Source organism: Saimiri boliviensis, chromosome 2 (genome assembly GCF_048565385.1).
Source record: "Saimiri boliviensis isolate mSaiBol1 chromosome 2, mSaiBol1.pri, whole genome shotgun sequence".
NCBI lineage: Eukaryota > Metazoa > Chordata > Mammalia > Primates > Cebidae > Saimiri > Saimiri boliviensis.
Genome location: NC_133450.1, coordinates 152,316,598 through 152,333,969, shown reverse-complemented (window position 1 = coordinate 152,333,969; position 17,372 = coordinate 152,316,598). Strand labels below are relative to the sequence as shown.

At 39.2% G+C, this 17,372-nt stretch overlaps 1 protein-coding gene across 2 annotated transcripts in view; it reads left to right on the top strand.

Annotated features, from left to right (window-relative positions):
- The window catches only part of SMC5 (structural maintenance of chromosomes 5), a 91,889-nt gene that overhangs the window by 55,454 nt on the left and 19,063 nt on the right, over nucleotides 1-17,372 (top strand). For both annotated transcript variants that reach the window (XM_074394695.1, XM_003935630.4), the window contains exons 16-17: nucleotides 11,237-11,360; nucleotides 12,079-12,201. In XM_074394695.1, coding sequence (XP_074250796.1) covers nucleotides 11,237-11,360; nucleotides 12,079-12,201 — 247 coding nt within the window. The remainder of the gene's footprint in view (nucleotides 1-11,236; nucleotides 11,361-12,078; nucleotides 12,202-17,372) is intronic.

Below are 17,372 nucleotides of genomic sequence, written 5' to 3'. Positions count from 1 at the left end.
ACACTGTTGTAACAACACCTTTTCCACAAGCACACTTTGTAGTAATTTCTCTGTAAAGCTTTAACGTTACTACATAAAACACAATTTTAGTCTATAGGGCAAAAGGAGATGAACCTTGACTGTTAACAAGTTCTGTTCCTTGATCTGCTGTTCCAGTCTCTGGACTCCTTTATATGCTTAAAAATTAATGAGGATCTTGAAGAGGTTTTGTTTAGATGGATTATATTTATTGATATTTACCACATTAGAAATTAAAACTGAGAATGTTTACAGTATTCATTGATTTATTTTTTATTTTTTTAGGTAGAGATAGGGCAGTAATTTATTTTAAAAATAACACAAACTCATTATATGTTAACATAAACATTAAAAATAACTACTTTACAGACAAAATACATTTAGTGAGAAGAGTGGCATTGCTTTACATTTCTGTAGATTTCTTTAGTTGAAATCAGTAGTTTTTTTTCCTGTTTGATTCTGTATTGAGTTTGTTGTGAGATGTTTGAGTTGAAGTATATGAAGAAAACTGGCTTCTCATAAATACACAATTGGAAAAGGAATATTTTAGACTTTTCAGATAATTGTGGATGTTCTTAATACGACATCAAAACTTGCCAAAGTATAGTTTATTAAAGTTTAATTAATTGCAATATGGAATCTGAAACCGTATCAGTGAACTTGTATATTCTATTACATTAAAATACATTGCACTGTTGATGGCGCTTTTACCCATGAATGATTTAGTTGTTATAGCGTGCATTGGTGATTTGGAAAATACTGGTTCATCGGGTGACATAGATATTTCAAATGTTGACATACTTTATTATATAATATTTTTTTTTTTTCACAAGATAAATATATTCTTTTTTTTTTTTTTTTTCTTTTTTTTTTTTATTGCATTTTAGGTTTTGGGGTACATGTGATGAACATGCAAGATTGTTGCATAGGTACACACATGGCAGTGTGCTTTGCTGCCTTCCGTCCCCTCACCTGTATCTGTCATTTCTCCCCATGCTATCTCTTCCCACCTCCCCACCCCCCGCCCCTCCCCCATTTCCCCCCAACAGACCCCAGTGTGTAGTGCTCCCCTCCCTGTGTCCATGTGTTCTCATTGTTCAACACCCGCCTATGAGCGAGAATATACGGTGTTTGATTTTCTGCTCTTGTGTCAGTTTGCTGAGAATGATGGTTTCCAGGTTCATCCATGTCCCTATAAAGGACGTGAACTCATCGTTTTTGATGGCTGCATAATATTCCATGGTGTATATGTACCACATTTCCCTATCATCGTTGGGCATTTGGGTTGGTTCCAGGTCTTTGCTATTGTAAACAGTGCTGCAATGAACATTCGTGTGCACGTGTCCTTGTAGTAGAATGATTTATAATCCTTTGGATATATACCCAGTAATGGGATTGCTGGGTCAAATGGGATTTCTATTTTTAAGTCCTTGAGGAATCGCCACACTGTCTTCCACAATGGTTGAATTAATTTACATTCCCACCAACAGTGTAAAAGTGTTCCTATTTCTCCACATCCTCTCCAGCATCTGTTGTTTCCCGATTTTTTAATGATCGCCATTCTAACTGGTGTGAGATGGTATCTCAATGTGGTTTTGATTTGCATTTCTCTGATGACCAGTGATGATGAGCATTTTTTCATATGTTTGTTGGCCTCCTGTATGTCTTCTTTTGTAAAGTATCTGTTCATATCCTTTGCCCATTTTTGAATGGGCTTGTTTGTTTTTTTCTTGTAGATCTGCTTTAGTTCTTTGTAAATTCTGGATATCAGCCCCTTGTCAGATGGGTAGACTGCAAAAATTTTTTCCCATTCTGTTGGTTGCCGATTCACTCTACTGACTGTTTCTTTTGCCGTGCAGAAGCTGTGGAGTTTGATCAGGTCCCATTTGTCTATTTTGTCTTTTGTTGCCATTGCTTTTGGCGTTTTGGTCATGAAGTCCTTGCCTACACCTATGTCCTGAATGGTTTTGCCTAGATTTTCTTCTAAGGTTTTTATGGTATTAGGTCTGATGTTTAAGTCTTTAATCCATCTGGAGTTAATTTTGGTGTAAGGTGTCAGGAAGGGGTCCTGTTTCTGCTTTCTGCACATGGCTAGCCAGTTTTCCCAACACCATTTATTAAACAGGGAGTCCTTTCCCCATTGCTTGTTTTTGTCAGGTTTGTCGAAGATCAGATGGTTGTGGGTATGTTGTATTTCCTGTGAGGCCTCTGTTCTGTTCCATTGGTCTATATCTCTGTTTTGGTACCAGTACCATGCTGTTTTGATTACTGTAGCCTTGTAGTATAGTTTGAAGTCCGGTAGTGTGATGCCTCCCGCTTTGTTCTTTTTGCTTAGAATTGACTTGGCTATGCAGGCTCTCTTTTGGTTCCATATGAAGTTTAAGGTGTTTTTTTCCAGTTCTGTGAAGAAGGTCATTGGTAGCTTGATGGGAATAGCATTGAATCTGTAAATTACTTTGGGCAGTATGGCCATTTTCACAATGTTGATTCTTCCTAACCATGAACATGGAATGTTTCTCCATCTGTTTGTATCCTCTCTTATTTCGTTGAGCAATGGCTTGTAGTTCTCCTTGAAGAGGTCCTTTACGTTCCTTGTTAGTTGTATTCCTAGGTACTTTATTCTCTTTGTAGCAATTGTGAATGGCAGTTCGTTCTTGATTTGGCTCTCTTGAAGTCTATTACTGGTGTATAGGAATGCTTGTGATTTTTGCACGTTGATTTTGTATCCTGAGACTTTGCTGAAGTTGTTTATCAGTTTCAGGAGATTTTGGGCTGAGATGATGGGGTCTTCCAGATATACAATCATGTCATCTGCAAATAGAGACAATTTGATTTCCTCCTTTCCAATTTGGATACCCTTTATTAATTTTTCTTGCCTGATTGCTCTGGCTAGAACTTCCAGTACTATATTGAATAGGAGTGGTGAGAGAGGGCATCCTTGTCTAGTGCCAGATTTCAAAGGGAATGCTTCCAGTTTTTGCCCATTCAGTATGATATTGGCTGTTGGTTTGTCGTAAATAGCTTTTATTGTTTTGAGATACGTTCCGTCAATACCTAGTTTATTGAGGGTTTTTAGCATAAAGGGTTGTTGAATTTTGTCAAAAGCCTTCTCTGCATCAATCGAGATAATCATGTGGTTTTTGTCTTTGGTTCTGTTTATGTGGTGAATTACGTTTATGGACTTGCGTATGTTGAACCAGCCTTGCATCCCCGGGATGAATCCTACTTGATCATGGTGGATGAGCTTTTTGATATGCTGTTGCAATCGGTTTGCCAGTATTTTATTGAAGATTTTTGCATCTATGTTCATCATGGATATTGGCCTGAAATTTTCTTTTCTTGTTGAGTCTCTGCCGGGTTTTGGTATCAGGATGATGTTTGTCTCGTAAAATGATTTGGGAAGGATTCCCTCTTTTTGGATTGTCTGGAATAGTTTCAGAAGGAATGGTATCAGCTCCTCCTTGTATGTCTGGTAGAATTCAGCTGTGAACCCATCTGGACCTGGGCTTTTTTTGGGTGGTAGGCTCTTTATTGCTGCCTCAACTTCAGACCATGTTATTGGTCTATTCAGGGTTTCGGCTTCTTCCAGGTTTAGGCTTGGGAGGTTGCAGGTGTCCAGGAATTTATCCATTTCTTCCAGGTTTACTAGTTTATGTGCATAGAGTTGTTTGTAATAATCTCTGATGATGGTTTGGATTTCTGTGGAATCTGTGGTGATATCCCCTTTATCGTTTTTTATTGCATCAATTTGGTTATTCTCTCTTTTCTTTTTCATTAATCTGGCTAGTGGTCTGTCTATTTTGTTGATCTTTTCAAAAAACTAGCTCCTGGATTTATTGATTTTTTGAAGAGTTTTTTGTGTCTCTATTTCCTTCAGTTCTGCTCTGATCTTAGTTATTTCCTGTCTTCTGCTAGGTTTTGAGTTTTTTTGATCTTGCTCCTCTAGCTCTTTCAATTTTGATGATAGGGTGTCAGTTTTAGATCTCTCCTTTCTTCTCATGTGGGCACTCATTGCTATATATTTTCCTCTAGAGACTGCTTTAAATGTGTCCCAGAGATTCTGGTATATTGTGTCTTCGTTCTCATTGGTTTCTAAGAACATCTTTATTTGTGCCTTCATTTCATTGTTTATCCAGTCAACATTCAAGAGCAAGTTGTTCAGTTTCCATGAAGCTGTGCGGTTCTGAGTTAGTTTCTGCATTCTGAGTTCTAACTCGATTGCACTGTGGTCTGAGAGACTGTTTGTTATGATTTCTGTTCTTTTGCATTTGCTGAGGAGTGATTTATTGCCAATTATGTGGTCAATTTTAGAGTAGGTGTGATGTGGTGCTGAGAAGAATGTATATTCTGTGGATTTGGGGTGGAGAGTTCTGTAAATGTCTATTAGGTTTGCTCGTTCCAGGTCTTTGTTCAGGTCCTGGATATCCTTGTTGATTTTCTGTCTGGTTGATCTGTCTAATATTGACAATGGGGTGTTAAAGTCTCCCGCTATTATTGTGTGGGAGTCTAAGTCTCTTTGTAAGTCATTAAGAACTTGCCTTATGTATCTGGGTGCTCCTGTATTGGGTGCATATATATTTAGGATCGTTAGCTCTTCTTGTTGCAGTGATCCTTTTACCATTATGTAATGTCCTTCTTTGTCTCTTTTGATCTTTGTTGCTTTAAAGTCTATTTTATCAGAGATGAGAATTGCAACTCCTGCCTTTTTTTGCTCTCCATTTGCTTGGTAGATCTTCCTCCATCCCTTTATTTTGAGCCTTTGTGTATCCTTGCATGTAAGATGGGTTTCCTGGATACAGCACACTGATGGGTTTTGGCTTTTTATCCAATTTGCCAGTCTGTGTCTTTTGATTGGGGCATTTAGTCCATTGACATTTAGGGATAGTATTGTTATGTGTGAATTTGATGCTGTCATTTTGATGCTACCTGGCTGTTTTGTTGGTTAGTTGATGCAGATTCTTGATTGTGTTGCTGCTTTTTTACCATTTGGTGTGTTTTTGGAGTGGCTGGTACTGGTTGTTCCTTTATATGTGTAGAGCCTCTTTCAGGAGTTCTTGTAGAGCAGGTTTGGTGGTGATGAAATCTCTGAGTGCTTGCTTGTTCACAAAGGATTTTATTTTTCCTTCACTTATGAAGCTGAGTTTGGCTGGATAGGAGATTCTGGGTTGAAAGTTCTTTTCTTTAAGGATGTTGAATATTGGCCCCCAGTCTCTTCTGGCTTGTAGGGTTTCTGCTGAGAGATCTGCTGTGAGTCTAATGGGCTTCCCTTTGTGGGTAACCCGACCTTTCTCTCTGGCTGCCCTTAGCATTTTCTCTTTCATTTCAACCCTGGTGAATCTGACAATTATGTGCCTTGGGGTTGCTCTTCTTGAGGAATATCTCTGTGGTGTTCTCTGTATTTCCTGGATTTGAATATTGGTCTGCCTTGCTAGGTTGGGGAAGTTTTCCTGGATAATATCCTGAAGAGTATTTTCCAGCTTGGATTCATTCTCTTCATCACATTCAGGTACACCTATCAGACGTAGATTAGGTCTTTTCACATAGTCCCACATTTCTTGAAGATTTTGTTCACTCCTTTTTGCGCTTTTTTTCTCTGTTCTTGCCTTCTCTTTTTATTTCATTGAGTTGGTCTTCGACCTCTGATATCCTTTCTTCTGCTTGGTCAATTCGGCTGTTGAAGCTTGTGCATGCTTCACGAAGTTCTCGTGTTGCGTTTTTCAGCTCCATCAATTCACTTATTCTCCTCTCTGTGCTGTCCATTCTCGTCAGCAGTTCGTCCAATCTTTTTTCAAGGTTCCTATTTTCTTTGCGATGGGTTAGAACATGTTCTTTTAGCTCATTGTAGTTTCTTACTACCCATCTTCTGAAGTCTGATTCTGTCATTTCATCACCCTCCTTCTCCATCCGGTCTGGTTCCCTTGCTGGTGAGGAGTTGTGATCACTTTTAGGAGGAGAGGTGTTCTGGTTTCGGGAGTTTTCCTCCTTTTTACGCTGGTTTCTACCCATTTTTGTGGGTTTATCCACCTGTTGTCTGTCTCTGTCCCAGGGAGTTGGAGCTTTATGAGTTTCCGTTGCACTACTGCCTTTTTTGATTTTTTTTTTTTTTTTTCAGGTCGGACCCGCCCAGCTAGCAGCACGCCTAGCCTCTGCCTGCCCGCAGGGGCTTTGCTGAGCTGCTGTGGGCTCCGCCCAGCTGCCCTGAGCTCTTACCTGTAGTCCTTTTTATATGGGTGTAGTTAGAACTGTCTGGGCAATGGTGGCCCCGCCTCTGTTATGGCGGACTCTCTCTGTTGTGGCAGGTTGCCTCGGCAACGGCGGGTTGCCTCGGCTGTAGTGGTGGAGAGTCTCAGTAATGGCGGAAGCCCCTCCCCCACGGAGCTGGACCGTCCGGGTTCAGCTGTGCTTGGTTTGAAGGGCTCAACCCAGAGGGTTTCCAATTACTGTTTTTGTTTTCGTTGTTGTTGGGGGTGGAGGGGTGGGACCAACCGAGCCTGATCACCTGGCTCCCTGACTCAGAGTCTTTTCTTTTAAGTTGAACGACCCCGCGTTCCGGTCGCTTGTTGAAAAGGCGCCGGGATCTCCCGTGCTGCGACTCACGGAGTCGGCTCGAACCGCGGCGCCGGCTCCTGGCGGATTTTTTGCCTAGGAATCTCCTGGCCTGGCTCGCTATTTCAGATGAATGGGCTATTCTGCCGTCTCAAGGCTCTGCTCGCCAGCTAAGAGGGCTCCCAGACCAGTGGCTTTTGTACGGAGAACCGCAGCAACAGGGAGTGGTCACAGCAGCCCCGCGGGGGCCAAAACAGCCGCACCGGCTGGGACTGCGACGCTGGCGACCCCTCTGCCTGGGTATCTCCTGGTCTGTGGGCAATAAGAGTTCGTCTGGAAATGCGGCGTCCACTCACCCTCTGCACTTTCACTGGGAGCTGAAGTCCTGAGCTGTTCTTAGGCGGCCATCTTGAAAGTCCCATCTATATAATATTTTTAAAAGATCACATTGATCACTGATTCCATCAGAAAAGCTATTAAGAATTGGGAAGCTGTCAAGCTTGGCAGTGGATACACATTTTTTAAAATTCTAATTTTCATTTGAAAGTTTGAACTTGGCTGGGCACAGTGGCTCATGCCTGTAATCCCAGCACTTTGGGAGGCCAAGGCGGGTGGATCACCTGAGGTCAAGGGTTCGAGACCAACCCGAACAACATAGTGAAACTCTTATCTCTACTAAAAATACAAAAAATTAGCTGGGCGTCGTGGCAGATGGCTGTAATTCCAGCTACTAGGGAGGCTGAGGCAGGAGAATCGCTTGTACCCAGGAGGCAGAGATTGCAGTCAGTTGAGATCATGCCACTGTACTCCAGCCTGGGCAACAAGAGTAAAGAGTGAAACTCTATCTTAAAAAAAAAAAAAGTTTGAACTTTATCATTGGAACAAATATTGTCAGTTATTTTCCTTGAAATGACAAGGTCGCTTTATTCCTTTTTGGAAAAAGAAAAATGGCCAAATAGCCAAGTGCGATTAAAAAAAAAAAAAACTATTAAGTAAAAATGGTATTCTATGGAAAAAAAGTCTAGTATAACTCCAAACTTAAGCAATCACACAAGTGCTTTTCCTTGACACAACCTTTATCCTTTTGAATATACTGCAAGTGTTTAATAAGTACAGGCTGCCCTCCGTATCTGTGGGTTCCACATCCATGGATTCAACCAACCACAGATCAAAAATATTTGAGAGGCCTGGTAGAATGTCTCATACCTGTAACCCCAACACTTTGGAAGGCCAAGACAGAGGGATCACTTGAGTCCAGGAGTTCGAGACCAGTCTGGGCAATATGGCAAGACCCCATCTCTTTAGACAGCAGGGGAGGGTAGAAGAAAGAAAAATACTCGGGGGATCAAAAATGGATGGTTGTGTCTGTATGGAACATTTACAGACTTTTTTTTTTGGTCATTATTCCTTAAGCAATACAACAACTATTTATATAGTATTTACATTGTATTAGGTATTTTAAGTAATCTAGAGATAATATAAAATACATGGGAGGATGTGCATAGGTCATATGCAAATACTACACCATTTTATATAAGGGACTTAAGCATCTGTGGATTTTGGAATTCTTGAGGAGTCCTAAAACCAATCCCTGTTGGATACTGGGGGACAATTATATTATGTACTTCCTATTTCATCACATAGAATATTAAAAATGCATATTCTTTAAAGATTTTGAGATTTAATAAAGTTTACGATTTTTACTGCTTCATCAAGCATATTCTTAGGGGAATTTGGCGTTTTAAAAAATTTCAAGTGCATGGCAGTGAAGAATGTAAGGACTGCTAGTATACTTTGGTGTACTAGTGTTGGTTTGTTACCTTGATTTATTGTAAAGCACTAGCATTTTTACTCTCCATTGCTTTTACACCATCAGTGCAAATGTCAGCATGGTGAGAAAGGCAAATGATATCCTGTTATTACCATGGAAATAGTTTCTAACTCACAGATTCCTGAAATGGTTTCAGGTATCCCCAGGAGTCTGTGGACCATACTTTGAGAACCACTGCCCTACATGATGATCCAAAACAATATGTCCACTGAGTTCTGAATGATGAGAGGAGAGGGGAGGGGAAGGTGTAGGCAGAGAAATTGTCAAACTAGGCTTTTCTCTCTGTAGTTCTGAAAGAGAGTAGTAGGGACGGAGGAAGTTATACTGATTTTTACAGAACAGATTAAATTGGGCACCTGAGGGTTTATCTCACTCATTCAATTGCAGTCTTCCTTGTGACAATTAGAATTATATTTGCTTGGCCTTAATGGGTCATATATTCCATAGAACTTTGTATGAATATAATATTGTCAAAAGTCTTCCATCCTTCGTTTTCTGTCTGTCTGTCTGTTTTTTTTTTTTTTTTTTTTTTTTTTTTTGAGATAGGGTCTTGCTCTGTTACCCAGGCTGGAGTGCAGTGGCATCATCATGGCTCACTGCAGCTTCGAACTCTTGGGCTCAAGTGATCCTCTCACCTCAGCCTCCTGAGTAGCTGGGACCACAGGTGTGCACCACTATGCCCAGCTTATTTGTAGAGATGGGGTCTTGCTGTGTTGCTGGGACTGGTCTTGAACACCTGGCCTCAATCAGTCCTCCTGCCTTGGCCTCCCAAAGTGCTGGGATTACAGGCATGACCACCACACCCAGCCAAAAGTCCTTTCTAAATGGAAAACTACTGGCTTATTGTGAAAGCCCAGGCAGCTATTCTCAGAACTGATTATAACCTTTATTTTGAATTTAGGTATTTTGTAGAAACCAGTATATATAAGGTAGGATAAAAGCTATTAGGGTATCAAGTCTGGGGAAAAGGCACACGGTTTCCAGTTAAGTTTTTTCCATATCCTACCGTAACAGCCCACAGCTTTTTGTTGTTATTTTGTCTTCTTGTCTATAGACTAGAGATGAGTGACATAATCAATCTTTAATAATAAGTAACAGCTCTTTGTCTTGAATAAGGTATGTTTACCTTGTTTATCTTTTTTTAAAGCAAACAATTGCCTATTAACGTCTGTTTTTAAAATTGGTAATGTGCCTTGGTTGTTTAAAGCAAGATGTATCTATTTAGTTTTGCTTTCTAGAATTTGTTTCAACCTTAAACCTTTTTTTTCAATTTGTAACCCTTTCCTTCATTTCCTATTCAGTCATCTGCAAAACACTCAACCTTTACTGTGCAACTACTGTATTGAACCCATTGTCTAAAACTAAACTCTCCTCATAATGTTGATTTTCACAGTGAGATGACTTTTCATGCATGTTTCTGGCCCACTATGTCCAACTTCTGTTCACTTTGGACTGCTGCAGTGGTGACCTAGTTAGTGGTCTCTGCTTGACTAGTCACTTCTCCATTTAGTTCATCCACAAGACTGTTGTAAAATTTATTTTGTTTGCATATTCTCACCCCATTCATTATGAGGCCAGGTACAGTGGCTCATGCCTGTAATCCCGGCACTTTGGGAGGCCGAGGCAGGTGGATCACTTGAGGTCAGGAGTTTGAGACCAGCCTGGCCAACATGGTGAAACCCTGTCTCTACTAAAAATACAAAAATTAGCCAGCCGTGGTGGCAGGTGCCTGTAATCCCAAGCTACTCTAGAGACTGAAGCAGGACAGTCACTTGAGTTGGGAAGCAGAAGTTGTAGTGAGCTGAGATGCCACTGCACTCCAGCCTGGGTGAAAGAGTAAGACTTCTATCTCAAAAAACAACAACAACAGGAAAAAAAACAAATTAGGACTTTCTACAGTTACTACATGAAATTTAATTAGACACTATTGTCCTTTAGACAAGCTTTATGATTATTCAAAACATTGTTTTGCTCTACTCATTCCAACTTATCTCCCTCCCCTCCCCAACATACCCTACCTTGTACCATTCAGGCCACTCTCCACAGCACCCACTGAACTTATTTATTATTGCTTCCATCATTTGTTCTTTTTCCTTCGTGGCAACATGGTGTAGTGGAAAGAACATGGACTTTGGTACCAGACACATCTTAATACTTAATATCTGTGATTTTAGGCAATTTTACTTCACTTCCCTGAGCCTTAGTTCCTTCATTTTTAAAATTGAGAGCATAGTATTAACTTTTAGGATTCTTGTGTTGTGGTTCTTTTTTTTTTTCTGTTTCTTAGCTATTAACTATCTCCACTTAAGCTTCTTAAGGGAAGGGACTATTTTATAAACTATATTAATAGCAACAAACAACTTTATTGATGGATCAGTTATGGGCCTGGCACTATATTTAGTGTGTTACATGTGTTACTTCCCCCCATCCGTAAGGAAACAATGCATTACCTTTTCTAAGCCTCACCACAGCCCTATGGAGGAAGTACTGTTATTTTCTGTAATTTATAGATGAGGAAACAGGCTCAGAAGAGTAACTTGTCCAGAGTTAAACTGCTTATTAGTGAATGGCAAAGAGGAAACAAAGCCATCTTTCTGACTCCTGATTCTAAACCATTAACACAGGTATTACCTGGACTATGCTGGGGCACATACTATATCTCAACAAATATTTTTCAATCCTGACTGATCACATAAAATGATTGTTTAATCTAGGAGCCAGCAGTTTATATATCTAAAAAGCATTGCTAAATATATCCCAGAAAACTGCAGGAGACCTAAGAATTTGGGCTCAATTCTTGTGTTTAACCCTGATTTCTTCATTATTATGTGTGTCATACAGTTTAAAGCTCATGGAACAAGATACTTGCAACCTTGAAGAGGAAGAGCGAAAAGCAAGTACCAAAATCAAAGAAATAAATGTTCAAAAAGCAAAACTTGTTACCGAATTAACAAACCTAATAAAGGTAAGGTATTTTCTTAACTGTAGTCATTCTTTAAAAAAAATAGTGGGTAGATAAGATAGTAAAATCTTTAGAGGGAGAAAAAGTTTTGATTAAGGTCTCAGACATTATATAAGCAAGAGATCTTTATCATCGGTTTCAGCTTGCTTAGTTGTTTGACATTTTTTTTTAGAGATAATAAATAGGATAGAAGCACTCATTAGGCTAAATGTGTTTATTCCGATGACTTTCTTAAAAACAAAGGAAGACACCTTCTAAAAAAAATTGTTTTAAGAACTGTTTGAGAGAGATGTCAGTCAATAGGAAAATTATTTTTTCTGGCCAGGCGTGGTGGCTCACATCTGTAACCCCAGCACTGTGGGAGGATGAGGCTGGTGGATCACGAGGTCAGGAGTTGAAGACCAGCCTGACCAATATGGTGAAACCCCGTCTCTACTAAAAAATGCATAAAAATTAGTCGGGCATAGTAGTACGCGCCCCTTAGTCCCAGCTACTCAGGATGCTGAGGCAGGAGAATACCTTGAACCCCAGAACAGAAGTTGCAGTGAACCAAGATCTCAACACTGCACTCCAGCCTGGGTGACAGAGTGAGACTCTATCTCAAGAAAAGAAAAGCAAAATTATTTTTTCACGGTTTAGAATTTTATTTTAGAAAACTATATTATTTTTAGTTCTAAAACACAGGTAACAAAAATTAACTCTTGGGGGTTTTTGTTCCTAGATTTGTACTTCTTTGCATATACAAAAAGTAGATTTAATTCTACAAAATACTACAGTAATCTCTGAGAAGAACAAATTAGAATCAGATTATATGGCTGCATCTTCACAACTCCGTCTTACAGAGGTAAAAATTTTGCCTATACTTTTTGAGATTCTAACCTCAAACTACTTTGAAAATATCTATCATGTGTCATCACTTGCAATATATAGTTTGTTTTATGCTATTTAACTTACAAATCTAATGCATCATATTGATGAAGCGATACTTAAGACTGGCTGAATAACTTCAGCAATTTAATCTTTTGTTAATATCTGACTATGAAATGATAAACACAGAAATAGTGGGTGGAGGGGAGAAAAATGAGATATACCATATTAACTTAAAACCTGAAGGAGAGCTGGCAACAAGATGGTAGTGACAGTGGCCTGGTTTTTGAATCTCCAAAATCCCTTCCCAAAAATAGAAGGGCAGCTAGAATAATATAACAACAAACCTACAGACAACATGTATAACAAAACTAAGTTTCAGGGTACCCATATGGGTGTACTGCCATACCATTCTGACACTAACCAGCCAGAATCACTATTGTAGTTTACACCATGGAGGCACAGTTCCCAAGAAGACCCCCTTTACTTCAGACACTATCTTCATGTTTAGGGGTCCCCAGGTCACTTGTATTTCTGACCAACTGGCTGCAAATTCAGGAGTTCCTATGACCCCCACTCAGGTTCTATAATGTGCTGAAACAACTCAGAATTCAAGAAAACAATATTCTTAACGATTATAATTTTATTATAGAGATACAATCAGGACTAGCCAAATTAAGAGACACAGGGCAACATCTCAGAGGGTCCTAAACTCAAAGTTTCTTTACTCTTTTCTTGTGCAATTAGTGCACACCCCCCTCACACTATCTACATGTTCACTAACCAGGAGGCTCTACAAAGCTTCAGTATTCAGGCTTCTTGTTGAGGTTTCATTATGTGGACATGGTTGATTGAATCATTGGCCATGTGGTTAAGCTTGATCTTCAGCCCCCTTCGCTGGAGTTTAGGAAATTGGGCTGAAGTCATATGGGTCAAAGACATGTATGTTGTTCAGATCATACAGTTGATCTTTGTGGCATTTTGTACACCCATCCCGAGTCATATTCTTAGCATTAACTCAGGAGGGATCCAAGGGGCTCATGAGTAACAAAGATTTTCCTGTTGCTCAATTCCAAGAACTTAAGAGGAACCAGCAACAAAACCCAAATTCTTTATTATACAACACCTGTGTACTCCAAAATACAAGTGGGTGAAATAAATCAGCAGCAACATCAAGACTAGCATGGTATCAGCAAGGGAGGGCTCAGAGAACCCAAAAATCAGGTTGCCAGCATCCTGATTTTCTCTAAAGGGAAGAGGTCCCATTAGTTTTAGAATGCTTAGAGATCAATATGAGAACAGCTAAAACTTGGGAGGCAACTTTACAGATTTCAGAAAGGTTGGATAGTGCTGGAGTGATCTCGCCCTGTGAACTCTCAAACTAACTGCAAAATTCCTTTGCAGAATAAAACTTCTTACTGAAGAGAACTAGAGCTACATAATAAAGGAGATAATAAAATATTCTATGGGTATAAGTCTGACAGTGTAACTAAAGCGCAATTCTTTGAAAATGCAAGAACAGAAATAATGCAAGTAAAATAGAATATATTTACTGATTGTCCTGTAGGTATTTTCAGGAAATAAAAAGTTACTACTTCAAATTAGGTGTTTTGGGAGAGGAAAATAAGGGAGAATATCAAAATTATTTATAGTAGGGAGCCAATAGATAGTATCCTCCAAAACTACTAAGGATATTATATAAGATATTTGCATAATAATGACCTTTAGAATAAAAATAGAAGCCTTCCTAAATATCAAAAAGATATACAAAGACAAGAGACCGGCAGGGCAAGAAAATCACGTTAACTAAAGACTAGATATTTTATTTTCAGATAAAAGAGACATAACAAATAGGACACAAAACAGTGGCAGAGCTAAGGCCAAACATCAGTCATATAGTTAAATGTAAATGGCTATAATTTACTTATTAAAATATTTTTGGAAGTAAATTCCAACACTTGCAGAATATGAGAGATATATCTTAAAAAGATTGAGAAAGCTTTAAAATAAAAGGATGGTTGGGGTACAAGGGATCTTTTTGGGTGATAGAAATGTAAAATTGGACTGTGGTGATGTTTACACAGCTCTGTAAATTTACTGACAGTCATTGTACACTTCAAATGAGTGAATTTTATGGTATATAAATTATACCTCAGGAAAACTTAAATACGTGGATGTGCAAAGGTGTACCAGGCGATTGGAAATCAAATTTCTAAAATCTGAATATACTGCTATGGAGTGATAAATATATTCTTAGGTCAAAAAAAGAAAGGAGAGAAAACTATATATAGTATGTTACTATCAAAGAAAGGATCAGTGGAAGTGATTACTTGTGCCTCTATGTTGGCTTATTTAAAAATTAGAATGATAAACTGGAATCTTTTTTTTTTTTTTTTTAATTAAACTGAGGTGGAAAAAGACAAGGTTAAAAGTTACACTCATCTAAATAGACCTTATATTTTGAGTTAGCAACATAGCCTAAAAGAGAAAAATTATTCCAAATGACTATAAAACACTGTAATATGATTCTAAGGGCAAAAAGAATTGCAAAAAAAATATTGTACTGTTTTCAGTAATCATAATGTTTATAGTATTTGTAATGTTACTCTGAAAATATAGAGTTAAGCAAATGAGTAGTTACGTTAATACAGTTTTTCAGCATAAGAGAAAAGGGATTCAGATATGAAAGAAAAGATATAAATGAAGTAATAAAAACTTAAAGCTTTTAATTTGAATGTAATTAGCAGAATGAACTCACAATGTATTTTCTCAAAAAAAGAAACCTATCTTTGCCTACTAAAAAGACCTACATTATGGATTCTAAATATTATTTTCCACTAAAATGACGATTAGAGAAATGGCTGATTTCAGGTCCACAGGAAGAAATATTTGTATAAGATTAGCTATGATCGTCTTGTCATAAGAAAAATCAAAGAAATGATCAAAGATGACTTGGTTATCAACAGTACCTGGGAGCCTACATGAAGAATCTTTTACTGACCATACATAAAGGGATAATAGGTGGAAACTTACCACAAGGTCTAAACCCACAAGTTTATAATGATGCTAAAATAATATTGGTCACTTTGGAGGATATTGGGGAACTGGCTCATGACTTTGAACAGTGTTTAAATAGAAAATTTTGCATTTATACTGCCTTTTCTATATGAACTGTTACTGAGAATAAACAAATACGTGATGAGAAGTTCTTCTTTAAAGAAGTAATCTATAAACAAGGAAAGAATTCAACTGTTACTACTTTGCAGCTGCTGATGAATCGGATTACATTAGTTTCCAGCATCACAAAAAGATAGCCAGACATTTATTTGCATCCTAGTGAAAGGACACATCACCACTATGGAATAGGGTATCTCTTCTCACACTGCTATAAAGAACTGTCTGAGACCAGGTAATTTATAAAGAGGTTTAGTTGACTCACAGTTCCACAGGCTGTATAGGAAGCGTGGCTGGGGAGGCCTCAGAAAACTTAACAATCATGGTGTAAGGTGAAGGAATAGCAGGCACATCTTACCATGGCAGAGTAGGAGAGAGGATCGGGGGAAATACTACACACTTTTAAACAACCAGATCTTGTGAGAACTCACTCACTATCATGAAAAGAGCAAGGGGGAAATCCACCCCATTATCCAATCACCTCCGACCAAGAGCCTCCCTCAACATTAGGATTTAGAATTCAACATGTGATTTGGGTAGGAACACAGAGCCAACCATATCATTCTGCCCCTTGCCTTTCCCAAATCTCATGTCCTTCTCACATTTCAGAACACAATCATGTCTTCCCCTCAGTCCCTTAAAGTCTTAACTCATTCCAGCATTAACTCAGAATTTCAAGTACAAGTTTTATCTGAGACAAAGCATGTCCCTTTCACCTATGAACCTGAAAAATCAAAAACAAGCAAGTTACTTTCAAGGTACAATGGGCGCATAGGCATTGGGTAAATACTTCCTTTCCAAAACGGAGAAATCTGCCCTAACAAAGGAGCTACAGGCACCATGCATGTCTGAAACCCAGCAGGGAAAATCATTTAAGTCTTAATGCCCCCCAAAAATCTCCTTTGATTCCATGTCTCACATCAAGGCCACACTGATGCAAGGGGTGAGCTCCTAAGGTCTTGGGCAGCTCCACCCCTGTGGCGGTGCAGGGTACAACCCCCACATCTGCTTTCATGGGCTAGCATTGAGTGCCTGCAACTTTTCCAGGCACACGGTGCAAGCTGTCAGTGCGTCTACCATTCTGGGGTCTGGAGGACGGTAGCCCTCTTCTCACAGCTCCGCAAGGCAGTACTCCAGTGGGGACTCCAGGTGGGGGCTCAAACACCACATTTCCCTTCCACACTGCCCTAGTAGGGCTCTGCCCTTGAAGCAGACTTCTGCCTTGACATCCAGGCATTGCCATACATCCTTTGAAACCTAGGCGGAGTCTCCCCCAAACTTCAACTCTTGCCTTCTCTGCACCCACAGGACCAACACCATACGTAATTCACCATATTAACAGACTGAAACTGAAAACCCTTCAATATATACAGAAAAAATTGTCAAAATCCAGCATCCCTTCATTATAAAAACTTGCAACTAGGAATCAAAGGAGGCGTCATCATTCTGATAAAGGATATCTGAAAACCAATGGCTCCTATCAATCTTGGTGAAAGACTGTAAACTGACCCCTTGTGACTGGGGACAAGGAAAATGCCCACACTCACCACTTCTAGTCCATGTTGTACTAGAAGTTCTAGTCAGTGCAGTAAGGCTTAAAATATTAAATGTTTACCGACTTAAAAAAAAAACTTGTCTATTTCAGACAAACATGATCATTTTCCATCATCTGTGGAAAATATTAAGGAATCTGCAAAAATGCCAGTAGAACCATCAATGAAAATTTAGCAAGACTGATAAATTCAGTATATAGAAATTCATTGCGGCTCCCCCTAGAAGCGAACAATGGGCAGTTGCAATTTTAAAACAGTACTATTTACAATAGCAGCAAAAATGACATACTTGGCTGGGCATGGTAGCTCATACCTGTAATCCTAGCACTTTAGGAGGCCAAGGCTGGAGGATGGCTTGAGCCAGGAAGGTCAAGGCTGCCATGAGCTGTGACCACACCACTGCACTTCAACCTGGGCAAGA